Here is a 16,590-nt window from a genome sequence, read left to right on the forward strand (position 1 = left end):
TATATATATATATATATATATATATATATATATATATATATATATATGCTTACCCCTTACTATTGTCACTTAAGGTCTGATTCACCCTTACATTGGGAGCAACATAATCATACTAAGATGGGTCAAGTAGATAGTACTCATTACCTTGGGTGGTATCCTTCCAAACCCTGTTCTTCTATAATGACCATAAGATCCTCTGATCCGCTAAAGACTGAGAATGGTGACCTGTCATTTACTGGAGAGAATGTAATGGAACTCAATGGCTCTGTGGAACCAGTCTTTGGCCTTGGCTTTCCCTCACTTGAATAGGACATTGCACTTTGGGCTTTCACTGGATACAGAGGCATATTCAATCCTCCTTCAGTATGGGCTCTAAGAACTTTTCCCCCTTAAAAGACAGAGGGATTCGATCATTGTTGCTGTGTTTGTTCCTACTTTAGAGCTCTTAGATGTGATTGCCCTCATGGAAGTATTAGCTAATTTCACCCATCAAGGCTTAAACGACAGCTGACAAACATTACGCTTGGTAAATACTGAAATGCCCTTAATAAGAAAAGCATTCTTGGGGCTGGGGCTGGAGCTCAATGGTAGAGCGCCTGCCTAGAACGAGTGAGGCACTGGGTTAAATCCTCGACACCACATAAAAATAAAAAAAGGTATTGTGTCCATCTATAACTAAAAAATACATATATTAGAAAGAAAGAAAAGCATTCTTAGAAAACCACAGGGCACTTGATATTATCACTGTTTCTTGAGGGGGTACTTGTGCTATTATTAAAACAGAATTCTGTGACTATACAACTGATGAATAATCAACTCATCAGTTATATGAAAAAATTGCTTTTAAAATGACCTTGTACTTAGCCTAGGAGAATTGTTTTAATTCTCTGTCTGGATCAGGTTCCAGCTGGCTAAAAGCCTTACTGATAGTGTTATTAATACTCCTTGCTATTCTTATTGATGCTTGTATTTTTATAAATTTTTAATATGATGCATAACTCACTGTTTAACTACCTCTGTTACCTGAATAATGATCTCATGTCAACCAGAAGCCATCAGTCATTCATCAGAGGATTGAATCCAGTGAAAGCCCAAAGTGCAAAGTAACAAGTCATTTTATAAGCCATGCTCCTCTGTAAGCCCTGCTCTCTGACTGCCTCCTTGTTACTCAAATGTGACCTTAAGCTCTCTATCTACAATCACCTTTTCTTTACAGGGATATGACCTCCTGGGAATGAACCTTCCCAGATCCAAGGGACCAGATCTACTTAAAATCAACATATAATACAAAGATTGATTATTGATGCTTTCAGTCATGATCAAAAGGGGAAAATATGAAAACTATAAGAAAATCATAACAAAAAGCAACACTTACAGAGCCCTTCAAGGCAGAGTTAGTAGGTCATTAGGGGACCAGGAATTACTGGTATTAGGAGCTACTACCTGAGAAAGTGAACTCTTGAATTGGGCATGGAAATGTAAACTTTTGAATTGAGCCAAGTCTGCAAAAAACACTAACATCTTTTAATGCATGCTGTAGCTGCAACTGTCACAAATAACAAATGAATTTTTCACTAAAGATAATTGTGGAGATCAATCATGTATAGCTTAGTGATATGTATCCTAGTGTTATGATAACTTTTCTGTACCATTCATCTTCCTTTTCATGTAACTTGTAAGATTTCTCTCTCCTTATCTTCTACTTCCCTTTATTTTATTTTTCTTCATTCATTCATTCATACTGGAGATGGAACCCAGAGGTGCTTTACCACTGAAAATGTCCCCAGCCCTTTTATTATTTGTTTTGAGACAGGGACTTGCTAAGTTGCTTAGGGTCTCATTAAGTTGCTGAGGCTGCCCTTAACTTATGATCCTCTTGTCTCAGTGTCCTATGTCACTGGGATTACATGCATGTGCCACCACACTCGGCTCTCCTTCCTTTTAAAATTCCTGTACAACATGAACTTCTTTGGAGCACTCATTCAGAACTGTTTGAATCTTTATTTTCCCAAATTGCAATTCCCAAGATATATAAATAAAATGAAATAAGGATCTTTTGCTTTTATAATTTCTGAATTTAAATTGACCAAACATGCCTATGCACCTCATCATCTGAGTATTCATCTGTGTCTTTTATAATATGCTCCATAATAAGCCAGTAAATGTAAGTAAAATATTTCCATTAGTACTATTAGCTGTCCTATCAAACTACTAAACCTGAGGAAGGGATTTGTAAATATCTTTATTTATAGCCAATTGGTCAAAAGTACAGGTCCATATTAGGATTTAAAATTGGTTTCTGAAGTAGGGGAAGTCTTGTGGGACTAAGCCCTTAACCTGTAGGAACTGGCACTATCTTCAGGTAGATAATGTCAGAACTGAACTGCATTATAGGATACCCAGTTGGTGTCCTCTAGAGAACTGTGTGGTATATGTAGGAAAAATCCTAAATATCTGGTTATAGAAGTACTCTTTGTAAGAGTGTAGTAGGAGAACTGTTTCTTGTCTTTACCTGAAACCAGAAGTAACAGGTTTCCCTGGACAAAGTATTTTGAAGGCTATCTGGTATACCCTTCAACTCTGAAATTCTAACTGTGGCTCTGTTCTAATGATACTGGTTCTACTCCTTTATCATTAGGATTTTTCTTTTCTGCATGGAATATCACCCAAACTGTGTACCATGTAATGTTTTTATGTATTACTTTAAAAAATGTTTCTGCTGACTAATACATTTGAAAAACACTAGGTTTCTATATTATAGGAATCTTTAGCACAGTGTTGTCAAAAATAATTTTTGTGATAATGAAAATGTTCTATGTAGTACTGAGTACTTGACTAGTGCAACTGAAGAGTGGAATTTAAAATTTTATTCATTTTAATTAATTTAAATAGCCACATGAATTTAGCTGCTAACCATATAGGTTAACCATAGCCTTAATACCTTTAATATTCAAAAGTATATTGTGGGGCCTAGTACATGCCTGTAATTCTAGCTACTCAGAAGGCTGAAGTAGGAAGATTGCAAGTTTGAGGCTAGCCTCAGTAACTTAGTGAGAACCTGTCTCAAAATAAAAATAGAAAGAGAAGGAATGGGAATATAGTTCAAGAGCTAGAGTACCCCTGGATTTCATCCCCAATATTGAAAGAAAAGTATACTGTAACTCTTGAAGAGCAAAAGAAACTTTCAGTGGTCACCATTGGCCTTAGAACATTTAAAAAATAATTATCTCACAACTAGTATTTTGAAGAATGCACTTCAAATACTAGGGTGGAAGACAAATTTCATTACTTCCTTTGTCTCTACCTCATTCTAGGCATGATTAATAGTGCCACGGTTCTGGATCTTGGTATGATATTGTAGCTGGTGCAGTACAAGAGAGTGATTCTAGTGCAAAGTGATAATTGTGTAGGTTGCAACTGAAAATTTTAGTCTTTTTGTGTGTGTCTGCCTTAGACACAAATCCTTATAGTATGAGGTTATTGTCCCAGGGATTTATTTATTTATTTATTTTTCTGTGGTTATTATTGTTTTGTTTGTTTTACAGTTCTGGGGATTGAATCCAGGGCCTTGTACATGCTAGCAAGTACTCTACCACTGAGTGACAATTCCACCCGCCCCACCTCCTTCCTGTTTGTTTGTTTATAATTAAGGTACTATGCTTTCTTGATATCATATTTCCAATTTTAAACAATCACACAATTACATGTAAATTTGGGGAACTTAGACACTAGCCAGAATTTGGTAGTATGATATCTAGCTACTGGTTATCACAAGAACTGAAAACATGGGCCACAGCCCAGGTGATAAAATGTGGCCCACACTAGGGAGTTTCAATATTCAAATCAACTCTGAAATTAAACAAATTGAACTCAACACCTTCCTTTCACACAGTTTTTTTTCCTCTCTTGACTTTAATCATTGAAATCACAAGTTGAATGCATAGGAAATGGTTCTCTCACTGAATAATGGAGATGTTTGGATGCAGAATACCCCAAGGAAATGAATAAATGCTTCTCTCACCAGGCCTCAGGTCTGCAGCATCGGGACTTGGCATTCCCTCCTCAAAGGGGATGTCCATTCCTACATCCTCTGACAGTAGCCTGGAGAAAACAAAGCAGAGTGTAAAACACTGGGTGGGATTTTATTTTCTTTGAAAAGGAAACCCAGAGATTACTGGATACGATTTTCAACTCAAATGAAATAAGCCAAATATGTGCACTGAATCCATTGTTAAGTGACCCCAAATTAAAATAGAGTTTCTGCAATTAACTGTGAAAGAGAACCATGAACACCAATTTCATGGGCAACTCAAACTCCAAGTTCACCTGAGTACAGAAATGCCTTCCCCTACCAGCTCACCCAAGTACAGTACAGGACCACACTCAGAAACTGGAAATACAAACACCTGATAAAATATATTTTGGGGAATATTTAATATGTATTTTTTCAACAAGAGAAGCAATATATATATATTTTAGAGGAAAGAAGACCCAAGTTTGTATGTATTTCTCCCCTGTGTTGATTTGAGTATACGACTTCAATTGCCTTGGGCAGAGGACAGTATACTCTGCTATGTTCCTTCACTTTTTGAATATTTAAAGGTTCATCATGAATATATGTTGGGTGGGGAGGATGGCTCTGGTCACAACTTACCATCTCTTGTGTCTATTTGGTTCTGAGCCCAGGCCATTTATATTCACCTACTTGGTAAGAGGATTGCAGGGAAATAGGAAAATACTGCTCCCCTGGAGAGAAGTGAGTGAAATTAAACAAATTGAACTCAACACCTTCTTTTCACACAGTTTTTTTCCTCTCTTCACTTTAATCATTGAAATCACAAGTTGAATGCATAGGAAATGGTTCTCTCACTGAACAATGGAGATGTTTGGATGCAGAATACCACAAGAAAATGAATAAATGCTTCTCTCACCAGGCCTTGGCCCGCCAACCCCACAAACCCTCTGAAAACACTGCATCACGGAGTATTATGGTTTGGACCTTAAATGCCCCCCAAAGGCCCATGTGCTAAAAGCTTGATTGAAAGCCTGTGGTACTCTCAGGATGTGGTGGGAACATGTCCAATAGTATATAAGAGGTGCGGCCTAGGGTTGCAGATGTAGCTCAGTGACATAGTGTTTGCCTAGCATGCATAAGGCTGTGGGTTCAATCCCCAGCACTGGGAAAAAAAAAAAAAAGAGCTGGGGCCTAGTGAAAGAAAGTCAGGTCACTGAGGCATAACCTTGAAGAGGGTGTTGGACCCCCACCCCCTTCCTCTCTTTCTTTGCTTCCCAGCAGCCATGAGGTGCGTAGCTTCATGGCCATGCTTGGTTGCCAGCCATCATTCCCTCCATGATGTTCTGCCCTACCACAGGCTCAGAGCAGCAGTGCCAAGTGACCATGGTCTGAAACTTCTAAAACCATGAGCCCAAATAACCCTTTCTTCCTTTTAAAGTGATTGTCTCATTTTTTTTTCTTTTTACCACAACAGAAAGCTAACACAGAGAATTTCTCTCTCTACACAATTTCTGTGACTCTGACCTTGAATGTTCTTTAAAGCTAAAGCTGCCCCCTAACATCAAGACGGCGGGCAAGGCTGGGGGTGCAGCTCAGTGAGACCATGCTTGCCTAACACATCAAGGCTATGGGTCTGATCCTAGCAGAAGAGAAATACAGACAGTGGGCAAGAGGCTGGCATGTGAGTAAAGCAATGATGCAGCAACAAGAAAACCTGTGCCACAGTGTAGCTCCCCACACGAGGTGAAGTGAACCCCATTGTTCAGCAGTAGGGTGGGGGAGGGGACCACTGAGAAGTCTTATGTCAGGCCCAGGTTTGAAAGTCCTGGGACCCATAGGGATGGATGTCTGGCTTCCCATGCTGCTGCAGTTTGATTTTCTTACACTCACCCTTTTGTCTTCTGAAGCCATCTGTGTATATTCTCCTACATCAACCTCCTTCTAGTACCATTAATGACAAAATGCTATTAAAAGTAGCTGGATTCAAAACTTCAGTTTCATCACTGACTGTGTGTCAGACCACTTTACCTTTTTGTGCCTCAGTTTCCTTACCAATAAAAGGAGAATGTGCAATGCCTGAAAATAAGCACTGACAGAAAAGCAATGCTTTGCATTGTAGCTCTTTTTTGCCTTCCATGACAATTGCTTTCTCCATTGAATTTGAAGCTTCATGAGAATAAGAATCATACCTGTCTTATTCATTATTATTGCAGCATCCAGTATAGACAAACATCAATACATATGTGCCAGGCAGAATTTTTGAGCCTGAAATACCCTAACTGCACATATATATTATTTCTCTAGTTTTCTGCCCAAGAGTAAACCTTAAAATAAATAAATAACTAAATAAAGACCTCAGATTCCTACCAACCTGACAGAGCACATAAAAATGCAGGCCTGAACCTCAAAATAAATTTGAAGGGTTTTAAAATGGATAGAGAGTATTAGCTTCAATTCTGCAGGTTTTATAAATGCTTGTGAGTTAAGGACAGCATCATGGAATTACTAAAGGAGTCTCAGATGTGAGGTCACAGTTCTGAGTTATGGATCACTGTTAGTACTGAAAAGCTGATTGACTCTAAGAAGATTAGCTGACCATTTTGGATTTTAAATGAATAGAACAAATACCCAACATCACAGCGTCTATGGTAAATAAATATAATACATATGAAAGCACTCTGTAAATTTTAGAACATTGAGTTTAAGAACCACACCCCCCACTTCCCATTTAAAAAATATCACCTGTAGTAATGGTTTAACGGAAGTATGTATCATGGTTGGATAAAGCATAATCAAGGCTACTACAATTTGGGTATTAGCCCAGGCAAGGGATAATTTTACAACATCACAAATCTCTGGAGTATATAAATGCCCTCAGATTCATTGACATTAGAGAACAGACCCTTTGCCTCTCAGCACAGAGCAGGAGACCCTGTGAAGAAGGTGCTGGAAAGCCAGTGGTGGCATGCACCCAGGGAAGGGAAAACCTGAAGGTTGTGATGGGGACGGGGTGATTGGAGGGAAGGGCTCTCACAAACCCATGGATACTAAAGAGGGCTATGGGAACCTTTAAGAAAACCTTAGGGATGGGGAGAAATCTGAGCCAGAATAGTCTACAAGTAAGTTAGGGAGAAACCTAAGTCATACTCTATAAATACTTCAATCACATTCATACATTGGGTTCATAAACATTTGTAGAAATGAAATGGCCAAACCAAACATAGTACTTGGAGTGAAGCAGGCTGCTAATTTTATTTTTTCTTGCAATGCTGGGGATTGAACCTGGGGATCCACGAATGCTAGGCAAGCACTTTACCCATGAGCTACACTCTCAGCCTCTGGAATAGTAGTTTTCGGATAAGCTATGGAAGCCTCTCAGAATCTGTTAGGTAGTGAATCTGTCCAACCAAAAGATAGGTAGTTATATCTTATCTACCTATATCAAATGCTTAATTTTGGATCTTGTGTACACAAAATGGAGCTAACAAAGAGGGTTACAAACACAAGTCTGACTCTACTGTGGCTAAACTAGCCATATGTCTCCACCTAGAGGATGAGACAGAAATATTTTATGGTTTCTTTGCTGACTGATGCTGTATGTAGCTATATTGTTCTTCACCCATATTTCTGGCTCTTGGTCTTTGGTGTACATGTTAATATTTCACTTTCCTGCCCCTTGGGAGTTATAGTGGCTATGTAACATGGTTTGGCTGATAAAAAGGAACAGAAATACAGGTGTCTCTTCTGGGCAGAAGACTTATGAGCAAGTGTAGGTGCCACCTCCTTCCCACCTTTGCAGGGTTCTAAGTGCCTGTGGTAAGCAGAATCCCCTATGAAAGCTTGTGGGAGATGTGAACAAGAAATGAATTTTCCTTCTGTTTGGCTATGAGACATTGGAGTCATTTGTTACCGTATCATCATCTAGTACCTTTTTTTTTATTTTTTAGTTTTAGGTGAACACAATATCTTTATTTTGTTTCTATGTGGTGCTGAGAATTGAACCCAGTGCCTCACACATGCTAGGCAAGCATACTACCACTTGAGCTACATCCCCAGCCCCCATCTAGTAGCTTTTGCCTATACAGCTTTTATTGTTTTGAAGGGAATATCTAACTCACAATATGGGGAAAAATTTCTTTCCTAATTTGAGTAACCCATTTCCCCATTCCCCAGTCTCACATTGACAATACATAACTTCTTGTCAGGGTTGCTAAAGCATAAAAGAACATTTTAATAAATGAGAAACAGCTTCAGATGGACATCAAATGCTTTTGAGTATTCTATAAACTTTGGTATTAATGTGCCATCTTTATGGGTTGTTTTTTTTTTTTGTCAGAGTCATCTGTTACTTGTCAATTTATATAATATTTTTCTTTCAAAGTGACATTTATTTATGTAAAGTTACTTTGATAGGAAGGTTTGTGTCACCAGTGTATACAGAAACTTAAACCACTCACCTAAAATACATGGTCACATAAATTAAATATAATAAAAATAATGCTGTTACTTTTGAATTGGACACCCCTGGATCTCACTCCACAGCTTCTCTCTTTACTAAAAAAGAGAGATTAGGAATTGTTAGCTATGTCTGGCAAGGTGTAATGTCATGTACAGTGGTTCCCCACCTACATTATTTCATTTCCTGGGATTTCAGTTACTCATGGCAAACTGAGCTCTGAAAATATTAAATGGAAAATTCTAGAAGTAAGCAACTCATATGTTTTAAATAATTTACTATGATATATTGTTACAATTGCTATAACTATTTTATTATTGGTTACTGTTGTTAATGTGTTACTATGCCTAATTTATAAATTAAACCTTATTAAACATAGTATACATATATAGGGTTCAGTACTATGTGGTTTTAGACATTTGCAGAACATCTTGGAATGTATCCCCTGCAGATAAGGTGGGACTACCATATCCCTATAAATATAAGAAATGTGCCAGATGGAATAGAATATCCAAAAGGTAATTAATACATTTCCAAGTTTCAAAGAAACCAGGGGAAATCCTTGGGTGCCAAATTGAAGAGTTATTGGAAATATGCTGAAAATGGTAGTTTGTAGGATTTCTAGACTGGATATAGGCCCTAGGGTCCCATAGCAGAAGAGACCTCTGGATGCTTTAAGAAAGGCACAGATCTTAACTTCTAAATGAGGCTGTGGAGCTTAAAGAAATATTCCACTAGTATAAAGGGGATGAGAAAAAACTCTTTTCTTTGACCTTGGAAAGCACAGTCTACCAGGGATATTGGGTAGAAAATAAAAAGCAACATACAAGAATTGTAGACACTTGTCATGTGATAAGCATGTCTCAATTTATATTACCTGAGTGATGCAGAAAACCCAAATAAAGAAGTTAAAATTGAAATTCATCTATCATCATTGAATATCTACAACCCAGAAGAATTAATTGTAAAAAAAAAAAAAAAAAAAACACTTGGTAATACTTATTTTTACACCCTAGGGACTTAATGGAAACCTACTTGGGAGCAAGATAAAAATAAACTTTTTTGAAAGAAGAGCGCACACCAAAATACAAAAACAAAGCCTTCCTAGCAGAAAAAAACACCATGGTTGCTATAAAATGCAGTCACAGCAATGAAAGAAAACAAAACCAAAACCAAAAAAGAACAATATAAAAAACACAGTAAGGATTAAGGTAAATGACTGTGCTAAAGCAGTGAGACTTAGGTTTGCCATAATAGGTAATGCCACTTGAGCCCTGAGTAGCCATGCTGCTTATAAAAGAAATAAGTAACATAATAATGATGCAGAAGACACATTTACAATACAGTGGTATAAAATGATATATCAGAAAAAGATTGCACACAAGAAAGCATAATATTAATGTCAAACAAAACAGACTTTAAGCAGAAAAGGCAATATTAAGGCTAAAAACATTATTTAGTGTTAAAAAGAATAATTCTTCAGAAAATGTTATAATTCAGAGCCAACAAGCTTTCAGCAACTGTCTCAAAATATATAAAGCAAATATTGAATGTAAATTATAAGACACAATGAATTTCATGGGGGAACTTGAATATACCTTTTAAGAATTAATGAATTTGAAATGTGTACGAATATGGAAGTTCTAGGCCTGCCTGTGGGTGTAGCTCAGAGGTAGAGCATTTTCAGTACACAGGAGGTACTGGGTTTGATCACCAGCACTACCAAAACAAATTAAAAAAAAAAAGAATGTGGGAGATCTGAACAATGCAATAATGTAGCTTGATCTAATGGACAGATCTGCATGCAGTAAAAATATTGAATTTTTTTCGAACCATACAGGATGTCCCATAAAACACCAAAGTCGATTCACATGCACCATATTCTCTGACTTCAAGACTTTAATTTAGAAATCAGTTACAAAAAGAAAGTTTGAAGACAAAATCACACTTGTATGTGACCCAACAATAACAACGCCTTACCTAGCAAATGAAAGCAGCTAAAGAAGTTCCTAGAGGAAAATAAATGGCCTTAAATTCAGATATTAGAAAATAATGAGGAATCTAGAGAGAAATAAGGAATTTTAAAAGGGAGGGGGCCTCATCAAAATAGAAGGGATAACAGAGAAGTAGAGTAAGGGGATTGAGGGGCGGAGGAGGGATGGGAAATGGGAGAAACGAACAATTGACCACACTATGTTATGTGCATGTACGAGTATATCACAATGAATCCATATAATTCCATATGTGTAACTATAATGTACCATTTAAAAACAAATCACAAAAAAAGAAAATAAGATGGGGGCTGGGGATATAGCTAATTTGGTAAGAGTACTTGCCTCTCATGGACAGGCCCTTAGTTCAATCCCCAGCACCACAAAACAATAACAACAACAACAACCCAAAACAAATAAACAAAAAATACTAGGAAAAAAAATAAGAAAACAAGATGGCCTGAATTAGCCAAGAGGCAGTTATAAAAATAATCCTGCCCTTATGTGATTTATGCTATCTTTGCTAAATCTGTGTACCCCCTCCCCCAAATGAATGCCACCAAGTAGAGGACAGTAATGTAAATAGAATTTTCCAATTTGAGAATGGATCCCATATAGATTGGCAGGTCATTATGTTTCTGGCATTTATTCTTCTTAATAAAGAAGGCTCATTGTTGTAGCATGACAATCTTGACACCACAGATAGTAAAGGTCAACAGATGCAAAACTTTGGGACACAGAGGCACCCTCTTGCTTTTAGAATGGGTCTAAAATTAAGCCCTTTCTACATTTTTAATTTTTTTCCAGTATATCTGGATCTGGAGGGATTTGATTATTGTAGGACTAGCTTTGCTTGAAACCAGGTTCTTTTTGAAAGGTAATGACTAGTGCACCAAGACTTGGCGCACACACACACCCATACACACACACAGATAACATTTCTAGATGGTAATGTTTCCTGACAGGCACATACACTCAGCAGCAGGCAGCACCCCTTTGTGGGAGCAAACCTTCTTATAAGCTTGGCTACTAAAATATACAGCGTCATAAGAAGTACAGTAGCAGGTCAAGACCTGGGGCCGATTGTTCTTTAGAAAAACACTGATGATTGTGCTGTTGTATTTTGGGGAAATGATTATATAAATGGAAAGTTCCCTTATGTCAGAGTTACTCAAATTATTCTGACTTCCTTCTAGTCAAATGTGATACACATGTCAGATAAAGTCACTTTCTCTAGAAATGATGCCAAAACGTAGGGAAAAAACCAAACAATACTTTCATGAGATGCTTGTCATCCTTTGTTAAGTACATAAATAGCTGAGTGGCTGGAGGATTGTCATTTCAGGATTCCTGTCTGATAAAATAGCTGCAAAATTTAAAACAACAATACACGCCACTCTGTGAACCCCAGATAACTTTTCAAATTGCTCAGAGTAGGAGGTAAGATTGACTTGCACCAGGTTTCATGCTCAGCTTGATCAAGCTGAGACCAAGGATGAGAGGTTCCACAACAGGAAGCTGTGATCAAGCCCATGAAATCAGGCTCTTGGCAATGATTCGGATTCACTACCCAGCTGAGCCTCACTCCCCCTGGAACAGATAAGCTCTGTAGCCAAGCAGGAAGAAGAGTCCTAGGAGCCAGCTGGCAGAGGGAGGTGAAGGAAGGAGGAGAGAACAGGGAAAGAAGTGAACAACAGAGAGCTGAGCCTGCACATTCACCCAAATATCACCTTCTTTAGGGAATCTGCAAAACCTCACAAGCCACATCTGTGGGTTCCCAAAGGACAATGACAATGCAGTCTCCTTACTCAGGCTCAGATTCCAAAACTCTAAAGGTAGCAAAAACATCACTCAGTACCCCAAATGATCCCCACCCACACACAATTTCTTGAATTGTCCCCTGAATACAGCAAAAGTGGTCTTGTTGACAAACTTCTTCACAGCATTTGAATCTTAGAAACACTAGCATTTGAGACACACTGAAACAAGAATAATAAAAAAAGCCTAAGTTTATTTTGCTTTTCAGATGATAATTATATCTTTGATAGAGAATGGAGGTGCATGCAGAATTGTATCTCTTACTGCCAGCTGTATGCCACTCATCCTCTTTTAATATTTTTTTCTATAACTTTAATAGATATCAATACATTTGGGTTTTTTTTGTTTGTTTGTTTGTTTGTTTTGTTTTGTTTTTGTTTGATTGCTTTGTTTTGTTTTGGTACTGGGGATTAAACCCAGGGGCACTCAACCACTGAGCCACATTCCCAGCTCTATTTTGTATTTTATTTAGAAACAGGGTCTCACTGAGTTGCTTAGGACCTCACTAAGTTGCTGAGGCTGGCTTTGAGCTCATGATCCTTCTTCCTCTGCCTTCTGAGTCACTGGGATTATAGGCGTGTGCCACTGCACCTGGCCATTTGTTTGTTATTGATAAAATTAAATTAGATGCACAATCTCATGTTGGGAAAGGGCATATACTTGTGTCTAATGTCAACTTACACTCAAAACTAGGATTCCTCATAGCCATGCAGAACTCAACAAGTACAAAACTGAATCTAACATCTTCTACACAAATCAGGTGCATCCTACATTTTCTGTGATGGTTTTTAAAAAATATCCAAAAGTTCTATACCTTCAAAAGGTGGAGCCTAATTTTCCTTCCTTTAAGCATGGACTAAACAGTGATTTGCTTTCAAAGAACAAAATAAGGAAGAAGTGACCATGTGTGGCTACTAAGACAAGGTCCTTAAAGGCCTTCCTCTCCTTTTGATCACTTAGTCTGGAAGAAGCCAGCTGCCGTGTTGTCAGAATACTCAAGGAGTCCTGTGGAGAGGTCTATGTGTCAAGGAGCTGAGATTTCTATAAAAATCCAGGTAAGAGGAACTGAGAGTATAGCCCTTAACATATGCAAGGTCTTCAGTTCAACCCCAGCACCAAAAAATACAAATTCGGGACAGAAAAACTTCTGCCAGAAGCTAAGGGGGCAAGCCGTTCTAGAAGCAGATCCTCAGCCTGATGCAAGCCTTCAGATGAGCATGGCCCTGGCTGATGTCTCAATAAGAAACCCTTAGACCCTTAATAAGAGACCCTGAGCCAGAACCACCCAACTACTCCACACTTGAATTTCTGACACAAAACCTGGGAGATAATAAATGGCTGTAGTTTTAAGCTGCTAAATTTCAGGGTAATTTACTACATGGCACTAGCTAGTAATCTATTCCCCATCCTAGTGAATATCTACAAATCACCTAAACTGGTACCCAGTCTTACTTTCTTTTCTTCTTAATCCAGTTTCCCATGCAGTCCTTCATTCTCTCCTCTCCATTCTTAATGATAATGCCTTATCAAGTTTATTCTTGCAGAAACCTCTTGGCCTTTCTTTCTGTTTCTGAACTTCCTGCCTCTCTCCTCTAAATCTCTAACTGAAAATGCCTGTCCATATTCACCTTAATGTCCCTGTTTAAAAAAAAAAAAAAAAAATGCTTTCAACATTCCAGCTGCCTCAGGGAATATATTCTGGCCCCAGAACAGAACTGGTGAGCAATTCTAGATTTGCGCCTCCTCCCATTCCCCTCTCCAGGTAGCCCTGTGAATCTTGTTTGTCCTGTAAAACTCGGTTCAGCCAGCTCAGTCCCTGGATCTTATCCCCAACCCACAGAGTTGGGTCAGATCTAACAGCACCCTATCCTCACCTACATAGATGCTTTGCATGTTCCTACAATTTCAGATATAAAACCTGTCTGTCTCCCTCCTCCTCCTCTCTCATCCCCCTTCGCACATACCCGAAGCTTCTGGAGGACCTGAAGTTCCAGTGGGTGGGAAAGGACCTAGCGGGTTATGAAGATGAAAAATAGCTATTGAACAAAGACACATTATTTAGAAGTGTGAAAATACCCTGCCTTTTTGGAAAGTGCTCCTCAGAATGTCTCACTACATATTTGCCCTTGACCATCAAAATTCTCTTTCAACAAGGGGTGGAAGTGCAGCTCAGTGGTAAAGTGCCTGGTTAGCATGTGTGAAGCCCTGGGTTCAATTCCCAGCATCCAAACCAAAAAAAAAAAAAAAAAATTTTTTTCTTTCAACAAATTACTTTCCAAGTTAGCCTTTCTTCAAAATATAATTTGGGAATATTAGGTGCTCTACAAAGAAGTAATGACTTTGAGCATAATTAGGCAAAGTTCACTCAGCCAGACATTTATTAAGCCCTTTCACCTAGCAATAACACTCCTCTTTGATGATATTTGGAGCAACTGGGAGTGGGTTTGGCAAAGAAAGAATGAAGTTCTTATGAAGGGAAGGAGAAAAGAAGTGGACTCTTGTTTGTCTTTTTTTTTCCTCCAAAATTGAAGACAAGCTTCAGTGCCAAGGACAACAGCTTCTGCAGGAGGTCCAAGTGAACAGAACTGACCAAGATCTCAGCACAGGCTCCTCTGTTCATGACTGAATTCACCAGCTTAGCCTCACTTTGCACTTATCCTTTGGGAAGACCAGTCCACAGATGCCTCCCAGCTCTAGCCTCTTGAAAGAAGCTCACTAGGGTTCCCCTTCCCCAGAGCTCATTGCAATGGGTGCACCTCCTTAGTTTAACTTCCTTTTCCTAAGTAGTATAAGAATGTGGAGTCACCAAAAAGTCCTGGACAATCTGGCACCAGAAATAATTATGGGAACATATATAGATTACTTTCAACTGCTGCTCAAGCAGTTATATGTGCTGACCCACAGGGCGTGGTAGAAGACTTAAGTCTTTGACTGCTCTAGAGCTGGGGTCAGCAGAGTTTCTTTGCAAAGAGCTGGATATTAAATATGTTATGCTTTGCCTGCCATACAGCCTGCCACTACTCAACTGTGCCACAGTAGCACAAAAGCAGCTACAGACAAAATGTAAATTAACGGGTATGGATGTGTGCCAACTAGACTTGCGCAGAGGCTGGGGATGTAGCTCAGTGCTAGAGCGCATCCTTACCAAGCGCAAGGCCCTGGGCTCAATCCCCAGCAACTCCCTTCCCACAAAAACTACCATGTACAAAAATAGGTGGTAGACTGGACTTCACATGGGAATGGCCATAGTTTGCCAAATGCTGCTCTTGAGTACCACCTGAGTAACATTTCATTTTCTCAAAGTTGGACATATTTGTCAAATTGTGAAGCTTTAATGCTGGTGCAAGTGGCACCCTCAAACATGTTTGTGTGCATATAAAAAAGTATAAATTCAGGTGTAGTTTTAGTTGTTATTTAACAGGAGTTTAAATGTGATAGCTTTTAGCCAGCTGTTCTAAGAATACATGGAGTAAAATACTCAGATATACATGAGGATATATGTAAAAAGACAGTTACTATAGAAAACCCTGCAAAACTGTGGGGTTTTTGAGCAGACTGAATTTGACTGTGATACAACCATGAAATACTAAAATTTTTTTGTAACTACTTCCAACAGTTCTATGTTGAATCTCCCTTCCCTGTGTTAAGTTTTCTTGTAATTTTCAGTTATTAAAATCCAATCCAGTTTAAACTGCAAATTTCTCATCTTAAAACATTATCTCCTTTGCTCTCCTCTTAGCTGTGCTGGCCCATGATGCTTCAGAGAACTGGAACGGGGAGGGCTCTTCCACTCCCCACTCTTACTCCAGCATCTTACATTCCACAGAAGGGCGTGCTGGGAAGATGGGGAGGATGTGGAGAGCCTGGGCTGTCCTTTCACTCCTCTCTCAGGCCCAGTCCTGAGAGCCTCCGTCCTCTGTGCTACTCCTCAAGTGCATGGGGCCTCCGTACTGTCCACCTGACTGAGAGAGAAGATCTGCCCTGACTCCACATCCTTTCCTTGTTCCCAGTTCCTGGCCCTGCCTCTGACTGGAGGCTTTGCAAACTCTGGCCGTCAGAGCAAAATATGACTACAGACTTGGTGGTTTCATCAAGAGAAACTTATTTTCTCACAATTCTGGAGGCAATAAGTTAAAAATCAGGGTTTCAGCAGGATTCTTCTGTCCTCTGTCGCTTATCGATAGCTGCCTTCCCCTTCTATCTTCACATAGTCTGGGCTTGTGTCCTCGTGGCTTCTTATAAGAACAGCAGTATTATGGATTTAGGGCCCACCTTAATGACCTTGTTTTAAATTAATTGCCACTTTATAA

At 38.9% G+C, this 16,590-nt stretch overlaps 1 protein-coding gene across 11 annotated transcripts in view; it reads right to left on the minus strand.

The window, feature by feature from the left end:
• Nucleotides 1-16,590, minus strand: part of Prune2 (prune homolog 2 with BCH domain) — a 259,308-nt gene that overhangs the window by 45,007 nt on the left and 197,711 nt on the right. For all 11 annotated transcript variants that reach the window (XM_048806933.1, XM_048806938.1, XM_048806942.1 and 8 more), the window contains exon 10: nt 4,022-4,101. In XM_048806933.1, coding sequence (XP_048662890.1) covers nt 4,022-4,101 — 80 coding nt within the window. The remainder of the gene's footprint in view (nt 1-4,021; nt 4,102-16,590) is intronic.

The sequence above is a fragment of the Marmota marmota genome, unplaced genomic scaffold (assembly GCF_001458135.2).
Source record: "Marmota marmota marmota unplaced genomic scaffold, marMar, whole genome shotgun sequence".
NCBI classification, from domain to species: Eukaryota; Metazoa; Chordata; class Mammalia; order Rodentia; family Sciuridae; genus Marmota; species Marmota marmota.